This window comes from Colletotrichum scovillei (genome assembly GCF_011075155.1).
Source record: "Colletotrichum scovillei strain TJNH1 chromosome Unknown Contig00002, whole genome shotgun sequence".
In the NCBI taxonomy this organism is placed as follows: domain Eukaryota; kingdom Fungi; phylum Ascomycota; class Sordariomycetes; order Glomerellales; family Glomerellaceae; genus Colletotrichum; species Colletotrichum scovillei.
Genome location: NW_023336260.1, coordinates 2,953,403 through 2,964,123, shown reverse-complemented (window position 1 = coordinate 2,964,123; position 10,721 = coordinate 2,953,403). Strand labels below are relative to the sequence as shown.

The 10,721-nt window shown below is 56.0% G+C and overlaps 4 protein-coding genes across 4 annotated transcripts; 2 read left to right on the top strand and 2 right to left on the bottom strand.

Moving 5' to 3' along the window:
- Positions 1 to 958: 958 nt before the first annotated feature.
- On the top strand, positions 959 to 5,009 carry HER10_EVM0007155 (uncharacterized protein; the record flags this gene model as incomplete). Its single annotated transcript, XM_035476721.1, has 2 exons — positions 959 to 1,236; positions 1,290 to 5,009. The coding sequence occupies exons 1-2, from the start codon at positions 1,033 to 1,035 to the stop codon at positions 5,007 to 5,009; spliced, it is 3,924 nt and encodes a 1,307-aa protein (XP_035337336.1). The 5' UTR covers positions 959 to 1,032.
- HER10_EVM0012506 (uncharacterized protein) lies at positions 4,992 to 7,380 on the bottom strand. The gene is made up of 3 exons (XM_035481900.1): positions 7,254 to 7,380; positions 7,141 to 7,189; positions 4,992 to 7,031 (listed from the first exon to the last, which is right to left on the bottom strand). The coding sequence occupies exons 1-3, from the start codon at positions 7,313 to 7,315 to the stop codon at positions 5,466 to 5,468; spliced, it is 1,677 nt and encodes a 558-aa protein (XP_035337799.1). The 5' UTR covers positions 7,316 to 7,380; the 3' UTR covers positions 4,992 to 5,465.
- A 545-nt stretch (positions 7,381 to 7,925) lies between these two features.
- On the top strand, positions 7,926 to 8,861 carry HER10_EVM0012099 (ribosomal recycling factor; the record flags this gene model as incomplete). Its single annotated transcript, XM_035481502.1, has 2 exons — positions 7,926 to 7,993; positions 8,048 to 8,861. 2 exons carry the CDS (start codon positions 7,926 to 7,928, stop codon positions 8,859 to 8,861), a joined length of 882 nt encoding a protein of 293 aa, XP_035337763.1.
- Positions 8,862 to 9,197: 336 nt separating this feature from the next.
- HER10_EVM0011731 (uncharacterized protein) lies at positions 9,198 to 10,556 on the bottom strand (the record flags this gene model as incomplete). Its single annotated transcript, XM_035481154.1, has 1 exon — positions 9,198 to 10,556. The coding sequence occupies one exon, from the start codon at positions 10,554 to 10,556 to the stop codon at positions 9,198 to 9,200; it is 1,359 nt and encodes a 452-aa protein (XP_035337735.1).
- Positions 10,557 to 10,721: the final 165 nt, after the last annotated feature.

Here is a 10,721-nt window from a genome sequence, read left to right as displayed (position 1 = left end):
AAACTACCTTAGAACTGAACCCTGCTTGATAGTACCTGTCCTTTTGATGCAGGGTATCCAGTGATGTAATGCAGCAACAGCATCAGTTGCGCAAAATGCCTCGAAAAACATGCCGTTTCACAAGCAGTTGAAGGAGAAACCCTTCCAATATGCCTACCAAACATGTGTCTCCATACGGATATTGCGAGCATTCATGGCCAGTACGAACATCTTCTGACAAAGGAATAAGCCCAAGTTGTCTCGATGACGTTGTGCATGCACCGTCTCTACCTGGCACCTAGGTAAGTTAGGAGCTCTCCCAAAGTAGTCCGATCTTATTAATTAGCGCCCCAGCCGAGGAAGTGCCTAAGGTAGCTCGAGCTGTGTGAAGACTCTCAGAAACCCACCCCACTTCGAATTGCTCTCCCTACCTTATCTTACCAGGGTGCGCACACACAAGAGATGGAATATTCAAAAGATGGGTTTCATCTCAACTCTGAATTTGCTGTATCTAGTATTCCCGTAATATTCGGGGCGTTTCCAGGTACCCAAATCGCTGTACCTATATCGAACCTCGCATACTATAGGTAGGGTACCTTATCTGAGGAGAGCGACGGTGCTGAGGATCAGTCAGTAACGATATTGCCGTCGGATACCTAGAGCATTCTGTAGCGTTTATTGCTTGACTGAGTATCCGTACCTTACCTCAAGTCAACAGCGGCTTACATAAACATGTATGCGAGGTCACGCTTTTTCGCACCTCCATCAACGCGTGCCTGGCTGCCGGGAAGGCGCGTCCTCCTTGGTGCACGTCCCCTACATCCTGCATCCCACTCAAGGCACCTATCCGCCTCTGTGCCGACCTCATTGGAGCCTGGACGGCGACGACGAGCCACCCCCAGGAGCAACCTCCCATACGAGAAGACAAAAAGGCCTGCCTTTCTTGCGAAACTCTCCTATTGGGCCCAAACTTTCGTGTCAACGTCTTCTTGAACCGCGCCTCGTTGATCAGCCCAATCCCACCTCATCGCATGGCATTGGCCCCAAGTCACCATGTCTAAAATTGACAAGCTATCCATCCAGGGCATTCGCTCTTTTGGTGGCAGCAGGGAGACGATTTCCTTCTACACTCCCTTGACCCTCATCGTCGGTTACAACGGCTCGGGTAAGACGACTATTATCGAGTGTCTCAAGTATGCGACCACCGGCGAGCAACCTCCGAACAGCAAAGGCGGTGCTTTCGTCCATGACCCCAAGGTTTGTGCCTTATACTTCCGCCCAATTCACCTAGTGAGGCTAACATGTTGCAGCTCTGCGGCGAGAAGGAAGTCTTGGCCCAAGTCAAGCTTGCGTTCACATCGACTAGCAGCCACAAATGCGTTGCGACACGAAGCCTTCAGTTAACCATCAAGAAAACCACTCGATCGCTCAAGACTCTCGAGGGATCACTAGTGTACAACAACCATGGCGAACGTACCGTCATTTCATCCCGGGTCGCCCAGATGGATGAATTCATCCCGAGAGAATTGGGCGTTTCCAGAGCAATCCTCGACTACGTCATCTTCTGCCATCAGGACGAATCTCTCTGGCCCATGAGTGAGCCTTCGGCCCTGAAGAAGCAGTTCGACCAGATCTTCGAAGCGATGCGATACACCAAAGCCATTGACAACCTAAAGGTTCTCAGAAAGAAGCAGGGCGAAGAACTTGCCAAACTCAAGATCTTTGAGGAACAAGACCGAATCAACAAGGAGAAGGGCGACCGTGCCGAGAAGCGATCTATGGCATTGCAGAACGATATCGAGAGCTCCAGGGACAAGTGCAATGCCCTCACAGAGGAGATGGAGGAGCTTCAGGACCAGATCCGCGAGAAGCACGAGCAGGCCAACAGCTATTTGAGCATCGTCAATGACCTCAAGTTCAAGAGAGATCAACTGAGCTACCGCGAAGGATCCATCGCGGATATCAAGATGACCCTTGAAGAGCTTCCCGAGACCGACGAATACCTGGAGAATGCACTTGCACAGTACGAAGAGCGCATGTCTCGGTACCAAGAAGAATCAGAGCAGAACAAGGCCCAGTATTCGGAGCTGCAAAGGGATCTCACACAGTCTCGTCGGGAACATTCAGCGAAGCTCGCCGAGCAGGGAAAACACCAATCTGACAAGGACAAGTATGAACGGCAACTTCAGTCCCGTATGCAATTGGTCCGAGATGCAGCAGAACTTCACGGTTTCCGCGGCTACGATGGCGACTTGAAGGACAGTCAGATCAAGGCGTTCAACGAGCGCATCCAGAAGCTACTAGCTGAGAAGAAGCGGGATCTCGAACGTCTACAAAAGGAGAACGCGAGTGAGCTAGACGAGGCGACCAAGGTTATTACGGAGCTGGAGGGCCGGAAGGCAACCACGACGCAAAATCGTGTCTTCGCCAAGCAACGAATGGGTGCCATTGAGAAGCGGATCAATGTCTTGCAAATGGACATTAATCGTCTGGACATCGACGAGGGCGCCAAGGCCATTTTAGACAGCCAATTCGAGGATGTCGAAGGCAGATTGAAGAAGGCTCAGGAGTCCTTGAGTAGTGCCGACTACGATACTCAGCTCAAGTCGGAAAACGAGAAGCTGTGGCAACTCGAAAGCGAGACGGAAAAACTTGGACGCGAATTGATTGAGTGCACAAGACTTGCCTCGGAGCGGGCACAGCTGGATTTGAGAAAGAAAGAGCTGGCAGATCGCAAGCGAAAACTGGAGACCCTAGCCACCACATGGAAGCCCAAGCTAGACACGCATATCGGCACTACTTGGCAGACCGACACTCTCGAGGCCCAGTTCCACGATGCCGTGAAGCGCCAGAACAAGGTTGTTTCTGAAGCTCGTCAGAAACGGGATACTGCGCGGGACAAGCAACAGAAGGTCGACTTCAGACTTAAGAGCGCTAAAGACATTGGTTCAAGAAAGACCGATGAAGCACAACGTTGTCGGGCTGCGGTCGTTGGCGCTTTGCAGGCGGTTCGAGACGGTGCAACAATTGAGGACTATGAAGAAGAAGTCAAGATGCATGAGGAAGACGTGGAGACGTACACCACTGATATCAGCCTTCTTGATGCTTTGGCAGATTACTACCGCGGCTGCCAAAAGACCCTGCAAGACAAGAACAAATGCCGGCTCTGCGACCGCAACTTTGATGACAAGTCTAACGTCTCCAAGTCTCGCTTCTCAGACAAGTTGATCAAGTTTCTTGATCCCAACAAGAAGGAAAAGGCAGAGGAAGATCTCGCCAACTCTAACGCCCTCCTTGGCTCGCTGCGGAAAGTGAAGACGCAGTACGAAACATACCAGAGGCTGATGTCGGAGCTGCCTCCTCTAAAGGAAGAGGTTGCCTCTTTCGAAGCGGAGTGTGAAACTTTGGGCCGGCAGCTCGAGGAGCATGACGCCGCTGTCAGCACCGAGGAAGGCAAACTGAACGACATTGAGTCTCTCAACAAGACTGTCATCAACATCACACAAGTTTTGAAGGACATCAAGGACTCCGAAGCGCAGGTTGACAGAATCATGTCTCAGCAATCGTCTGGCAACGTCAGCAGGAGCGCTGATGAGATCCACGAGCTTCAGGCTTCATGCAACGAACAGATTCGAACGATAAAGGGTAAGATCTCAAAGACGACGACGGATTGGCAGCGGATGAGGGACCAGGTGAACTCTCTCGAGCTGGAGAAGAGCGAGCTTCGGAATAAGTTGAGCAAGGCCTTGAACCAGCTTGAACGCAAAAAGGACTTCCTGAACCAGATCCAGACTTTAAAGGAGGATCAGGCCCACCAACGAGACTTGATCAGCACCGCCGACCAGGAGCTAGAATCTATCGAGCCGGAGATCGCCGAGGCCAGATCAGTCCGGGACGAAACTTTGCAACGCGGCCGTGGCAAGGAACAGTCTGTTGCCGAGGAGCGCGACAAGGTTGCCGACTCCGTCACTGAGTTCAAGATGGTCGAGAGTGATATTCAGGAGTACATTGACCGGGGCGGCCCTTCCAACCTGGCAGCAAACCAGCGTGCTATCGCTAGTCTCGAGAAGTCGATTGCTGGCCTGGAGAAGGAGATTTCAGACTTGACCGTGCGGACGAACAAGTTGAAGCAGGACATTGATAACGGTGATCGCAAGAAGCAAAATATCAGCAATAACCTGAAGTACCGCCAGAACCTGCAGCAGCTCGACATCCTCCGCCGAGACATTGCAGAGCTGGAGTCTCGTGACGCTGACGAGGATTACAAGTCGCTGATCTCCGAAGCAAAGCACCTGGAGAACCGCCACAACCGACTGGTCGCCGACCGTGGCTCTATCATGGGGCAGATGAAGACAAAAGACGAGGAACTTGAGCGACTCCTGGAAGAGTGGCAACAAGAGTACAAGAACTCTTCCAGAAAGTATCGTGAGTCGCACATCAAGGTTGAGACAACCAAAGCTGCCATTGAGGACTTGGGCCGTTACATTTCGGCGCTGGACACGGCTATCATGCGGTACCACAGCCTCAAGATGGAGGAGATCAACCGCATCGCCGGCGAGTTGTGGCAGAGCACGTACCAGGGTACCGATATTGACACCATCCTCATCCGTTCCGACAACGAGAATGCGACGACGGGCCGCCGCTCGTACAACTATCGCGTCTGCATGGTCAAGCAGGACACCGAGATGGACATGCGCGGTCGCTGTTCAGCGGGTCAAAAGGTGCTCGCCAGCATTATTATCCGCCTCGCCCTCGCCGAGAGTTTCGGCGTCAACTGCGGCCTCATCGCCCTCGACGAGCCGACGACCAATCTCGATAAGGACAACATCAAGAGCCTCGCCGAGAGCCTCCACGCCATCATCAAGGCACGCCAGGCGCAGAGCAACTTCCAGCTCATCGTCATCACGCACGACGAGGAGTTTTTGCGACACATGCGCTGCAGCGACTTCTGCGACAGCTTCTTCCGGGTCCGGCGAGACGACAAGCAGAACAGTGTCATTACGAAGGAGAGTATCACTAGAGTCTTGTAATGAAATATGTCTGTTCATAAGGCGTTTATACGGGAAAGGTATGGGATTCCGGGGCTGCTTCATCATGGACCATGGAATAGCGCATGGCGTTTGGGAGGTCTACGGTTGTCTACTGCTTTGTTTTCTTCGCCCATGTAGTCAGAGAGCTACACGAATACTACCTTGCCACTAGAGTCGGCAACGATATGGTTGAGAGTATTGTTCCACTCACTTGTGCTTTTTGTGATGCCACCTCTCCTATCTTTCTCGCCCAATTGTTCATGTCTGACTTTGATTTCATCACATGTCGATATTAACGCGCCAGCTCGACGCCAAACTCATGACGATGCTTCAAATCTCAAATCAAACGAACGACAAACGATCACGTAGGCTTTTGGTGAAGACGGTTTCTTGGTATCATATAATCATCCGCAACACAACTCACTCATTGGGCGAAAGACCCCATTCCGTCCCCTCCTAAGCGCCTCCTGCTTTGGCAGCCATCTCCGCGTCCTTCGCTTTCGCTGCCGCTGCCGCCGCCGCCTCTGCAGCAGTAGCCTCGTCCGCCGCGTCATTCTTCTTGGCCTCAGTCTCTTCATCTTTGCCCTCCTCGGCCTTAGGCTCGGCCTCTTTCACATCCTCCTCCTTGGTGTCGTCTTCCTTGGGCGAGGTAGAGATTGTAGCATCCGTTGCTTCGCCCGCGATGTCGCCTTCGTGCTCCTTGACCTTCTTGCTCGCCAGACCATCGAGCTCCTCGTCCGCATCACGCTTAGGATGCGACGTGATACTCGTGTCGGATGCCGCGTCATCGACAACCGCATCCGTAGTCGTCCCATCTTCCGTCGCGGCATCACCCTCCTTGACGTCCTCGGGAGGAGGGGTGGCGGCTTTCCTGCCCACCGCAGCCTCAACATCAATGCCCTGCATGTCAAGACCGGGTCCACCGCCCACAAAGCTCGTCGTCTCGCTCTGCGGGCCGAGGTCGCCAACACCAATCTCCTCGGGACCGCGAGCGTGCGGCGCCTCGTTCTCGTCTTCAGCAGCGGCAGCAGCACCGGCAGCGTCCTGCTGCTCATCATCCTGCTGCTGCGTCTCGGGGCTACTGGCTCTGCCGCCGTCCCCGCTTCGTAGGGCGGCGGCGTGTTGTGCTTCTTCTGCTTGTCGCACGAGTTGGTTGACTGGAACGACGCCCTGCTCCTGCTCTTGTCGCAGTAACTCACCTTGTGTTATCGCGCGGCTGCTGCTGGCGCCCATAGACGGTATGCCGTTGACACTGACGCTGACGGTCTCGATACTTCCGACGCCATTAGGGCCATCAATGGTCTCCGTTGACTCGGTACGAATCTCGGCCGGTCCACCACCATTTGAAGAGGCTGGCGAGGATGAGCCGGGGCTTGGTCGGCGTGTGAGCCACGGGATCGGGGTTAGTAGAGCGCCGCCAAGCGCTTCGTCTGTGCCGACGGTTGAGGCGACTGAGTTGGTCGAGTTGCTCCAGGCGACCGAAGCCGCCGGGTTGTTGATCTCCTGGCCGTTTGCGCTGCCATTGGAGAGCAGTGTCATGGTAGACATGTCGGGTATGGCTGGCGGAAGAGGGTAGGTGTTTGCGCCGCTGGTTACATGAACGACGCGGTCGACGGCATGGAGGTACGATGCCAGGTGGCGGTAATGGCGGCGCGGCTCGAGGACGAGCTCAGCAAGGCGCTGGATCGTGTGCGGCGGGTATTTCGGGAAGCTGGCCAAGACAGTGTTGATCTCGTTCAGCATGGCTTCAATCTGTGCGGGGAGCGATCCCGAGGCGGTGGACGGGGGTGCGTCGGCGACAGCTGCGTCGGTATCAGTAGCGCTTTCGACCGTAGCCTTGGATGACGAGGCATCTTTAGGCTGGCTATTCTCCTTGTCGGCGTCCTGTGATGACGGCTGGCTGCTGGCGGGATCGATGGAGGACGAGGGGAGCGGCGAGAGTAGTCGTGGTTGTTGGCCTGGCGCGTTAATGGGTTGAGGAGGGGTGGGTAGGTTCGGAATAGGGAATGCATTGTGGGCGATCTAGACATTCGCGATGCGAACTGGTGAGCGCGCCCTACCGAGAAGATTTCGTCTTTCATAGATGTACGATGGTGGGAGCGGTCGAAGCCAGACCTGGGGGCGGACGTACCTTATCTAGCCTCGAGATGATTCCTTGCGACAGGGCGGGCCATAGACCGCTGATGCGCCATGCAATTAGCAGCTAAGCAGGAGATGGGTAGAGTTGACAGCAAGTTTACTTACTAGTCCATTTCGCCGCCTGTCGCGACCGTCCGCAAGAGATCTTCGTCGACCTCGATCTCCATTTTGGCGGGTATAGGGTGTTTGGATGGAGTAAGTGATAGTTGAAAGGTTGAGCCTCCCACTGACGTCGCGTGCTTGTGAAAAAGCGCGACTCTAGCTACCTACCTCAGAGGACTTTGGGGGGTCTTGGGGTAGGTGTATTCGTAGGTACAATGCGTCTAAACGGGTTGGCAGCTTCCCGCTCCAAGCTCCAAAGTTACCGGCAGTACATGCAAAGTCAATGCAAAAAAAGGTTGAGCTTCAAGTGCACCTCACTGCATCCTCGCCCATGTCTTGTTTCTGGTCTACAAGAGTAAATGTGACAACGAAACATGTCTCTGCGCCTTAGAATCATTCCCAATGAATCTCAAAAATGCAAAAGTTGAAGCTGATGATCGATGCAGGGATCGAACCTGCGATCCTCTGCGTGTAAAGCAGATGCCTTAAACCGCTGGGCCAATCGACCGGATGCTTGTTGTTGAGGTTTCGGGCCATGCGTGTGCTCAAGTTCGTCAGAGAGTGGAGCCGAGTCCGCCTTGCGAGCTCCGTACGTCACATCCAGCGCTTCAAAATTGCCAGAGCTTCCAACTGTCAGTCAGTAACACAACACACACATCAACCCACAAAGACACCATGCGAGGACTCAGAGCCCCCAATGCGCTCCTCAGGGGTGCCAATGGCATCCTACCAGCTTCTCAAAGGTGATCTCCCCCGCCAGCTCAACCCAGGCGACTTCAATTGACCGGAAGCAGCAGCGCAATCCAGGCACCGCTCGCAGCTCGCCTGATGATATCCTCAACCCTCCGCCCGCAAAACAATACCACCGCCGCGGCGATACGTCCCTTCTCCCACTCAACAACCCTCCAAAAGAAGAAGAAGAACGAGCCCAAATACCCAACAGCCGACTCTCCCGCCGTCGTCTCCCGCACCTCCCACACCGCAGACGAAGCCGACACAGACGACCTCCCGGGCTCAAAGCACCCGAAACCAGACCCGACCGACCCCCTCAACTTCGCCGACGTCGCCTCCCGCTTCGCCTCCCTCTCCTCCCACCACACCGAGATCCTCAAAAAACTCCAATCCGGCGACCGCTTCTCCCCCGACGCCATCGGCGCCCTCGCCATCCAACCCGACCGCAAGGACCCGACGACCTACCCCCTCCGCGAGCTCGCCGAGATCGTGCCCCGCCCCGGAGGGCGCACCGTCAGCCTCCTGCTGCACGACAAGGACTACGTCAAGCCCGTCATGGCCGCCGTCCAGGCCTCGCCCGACTTCAACCAGCAGCCGCAGCGCGACCCGGACAACGAGCTCGAGCTCGTGCTCAAGGTCGAGGCGACAAACAAGGAGGTCGTCGTGCGCCGCGCAAAGGACGCCGCGCAGGCGTGGCGGGACAAGATGCGCGTCGCGACGGAGAAGAGGAAGAAGTTGCACGCAAAGTGGGAGAAGGAGAAGAGCATCGTGCCGGATCTCAAGCGGAGGGCCGACAAGGAGCTGCAAAAGGTGCAGGATAAGGAGATGAAGGTTGTCGATGCTGCTGAGCAGCAGGCTGTCAGGAAGTTGCAAGCTTAAGTTCTGGGAACAGATGATTTACTTTTCCAAGTTATTGAGCTCAAAAGTCTTCAACGGGTCACATTCGAATAGGAGATATTGCTTTCTCCATGTATAACGAGGTAGTTGCAACCAAAAAAAGGCTCGGGAGGAAAGATTCAATCCGTAGTGTACAGTAGAAGAGACTTTCGGATCTAGTTGTACAATATGTATTCTTTTTTTGGCTGTACCAAACCTCTCCATCTCTATAATCCTACAACGAATCGCCCATCTGAATTTTCGTCTTCACTCTTCTTCCCGGACTTGTCACCATCCTTGTTGATATTACAATCTCTTGAAAGACCCAGGCCTTCCGACTCAAGCCCTCGCAGCCTTGCCCCCCTTGGCGGCACCAGCAGCACCCTTCTTCGCAACAAGAGCCGCAATCTTGTCGTCAAACTTCTTCATATCCCCCGCCACATACGTCTCGTTGTGCAGATGCGACGCTTTAGCCATGTTGACCGGATCCCGGCTGCCGCCCGGCACGAACTTGGGACCGACGTGCTGGCCCTTGACGGCCCGCTGAAGGATATACTCCCTCACGGCCTTGCTCGCGCCCTCCTCGAGCTTCACATCCCGCACGGCGTGGACGTGGACGTCGTCGTCGACGACACCCGCAATAGCGTCAGGCTTCTCCTCCGCCGTCGCCTTCTCGCCCGTCCTCTCCTCGCGCGCCTCGACAAACGCCTTCTTCTCCGCGCCGTCGACGAAGAAGTACACGCCCCGGTCCCGGGTGTTGGCCAGCGCCTCGGCCGTGTGCCGCACGTCGCCCCAACGCTCGGGCGTGTAGTCCGCCGCGCCGGCAACCTCCCGCAGCGAGCTCAGCACCGTCGCCGCCTGCACGACGGGCTGCGCCGCCGACGAGAGGGGCATGGCGGGCCTGAAGCCCAGCAGGTCGCCGACGCTGAGGCTAGGCGTAAACTGCTCGGGCGCGCCGTTGCGCTTCGAAATGTACGCGCGCTCCTCGGCCGTCTCGGGACGCCAGAACATCTCTATTTGGGACTTCCAAGCCTCGGGGCCATGCCCAGTAGGCTTCGGGCGGTTCTCGCCGTCTTCTTCGCCCTTGCGTCCGCCCCGGCCTCCGCCGCGACCTCCACGACCACCGCGACCACCGCGGCCGGCACCGCCGCGACCGGCACCACGACCCCTGAAGCCGCCGCCTCCGCGTCCTCTGAAACCACCACCTCCCTCGCCTCCTCCACGGCCGGCGAACCCTCCACGGCCAGCGAAATCTCCACGTCCTCCACGAGCGCCGAAGCCCGCGCCAGGACCACCACGACCACGTCCGAAGCCGACAGGCGCCTTGACGAACTTGACCGCACCGCCAGCTCCGGAAGGTCCATCGAGACCACCAAGCCTAGGCTTCTCATCGAGGCCCCGAGGCTGGGCAGCACCGCCGGAAGAAGCAGCAGCAGCATTGTTCACCGGTCCGCCACGCAGAAGCTGTCCAATCTCGCTAGCCGCGGCGCGGGAGCGCTCTCGTCCGGTAAGTTGAGGCCTGTTGTAGGCTCGCGAAGAGGAAGATTTGTCGCCATTGTCGTTTCTGTTCGAGTTCGATGAGGAAGATTCGTCCGCGGGACGCAATTGCGTCGTGGAAAAGGTCCGGATGCAGGTCTTGATTGCGACCACGTCAGGTCTTATGCGGCTGCTCGCCGATCGTAGCGCCGATTGATGCATTTTCGGGGGAGGCGCGAAGTGTGTCGGGTTTCGCGATCAATGTCTGTCGAAAGTGGTGAGCTTCGTCCCTGACCTCGAGGTTGATCTTGCTAGGAGCTCGCTCTCGCAGAAAAGTCTTCGTTACGTAAGCGTCGTTGGCATGGTCCGTGCTTAAATTGGTAGAGC

Coding starts and splice junctions, on each gene's coding strand:
- HER10_EVM0012506 (XM_035481900.1), bottom strand. CDS start 7,315: ATGGAGATCGAGGTCGACGAAGATCTCTTGCGGACGGTCGCGACAGGC. Junction 7,190..7,253: donor ACAGGCGGCGAAATGGACTA/GTAAGTAAACTT, acceptor ATGGCGCATCAG/CGGTCTATGGCCCGCCCTGT. Junction 7,032..7,140: donor TCATCTCGAGGCTAGATAAG/GTACGTCCGCCC, acceptor GCGAATGTCTAG/ATCGCCCACAATGCATTCCC.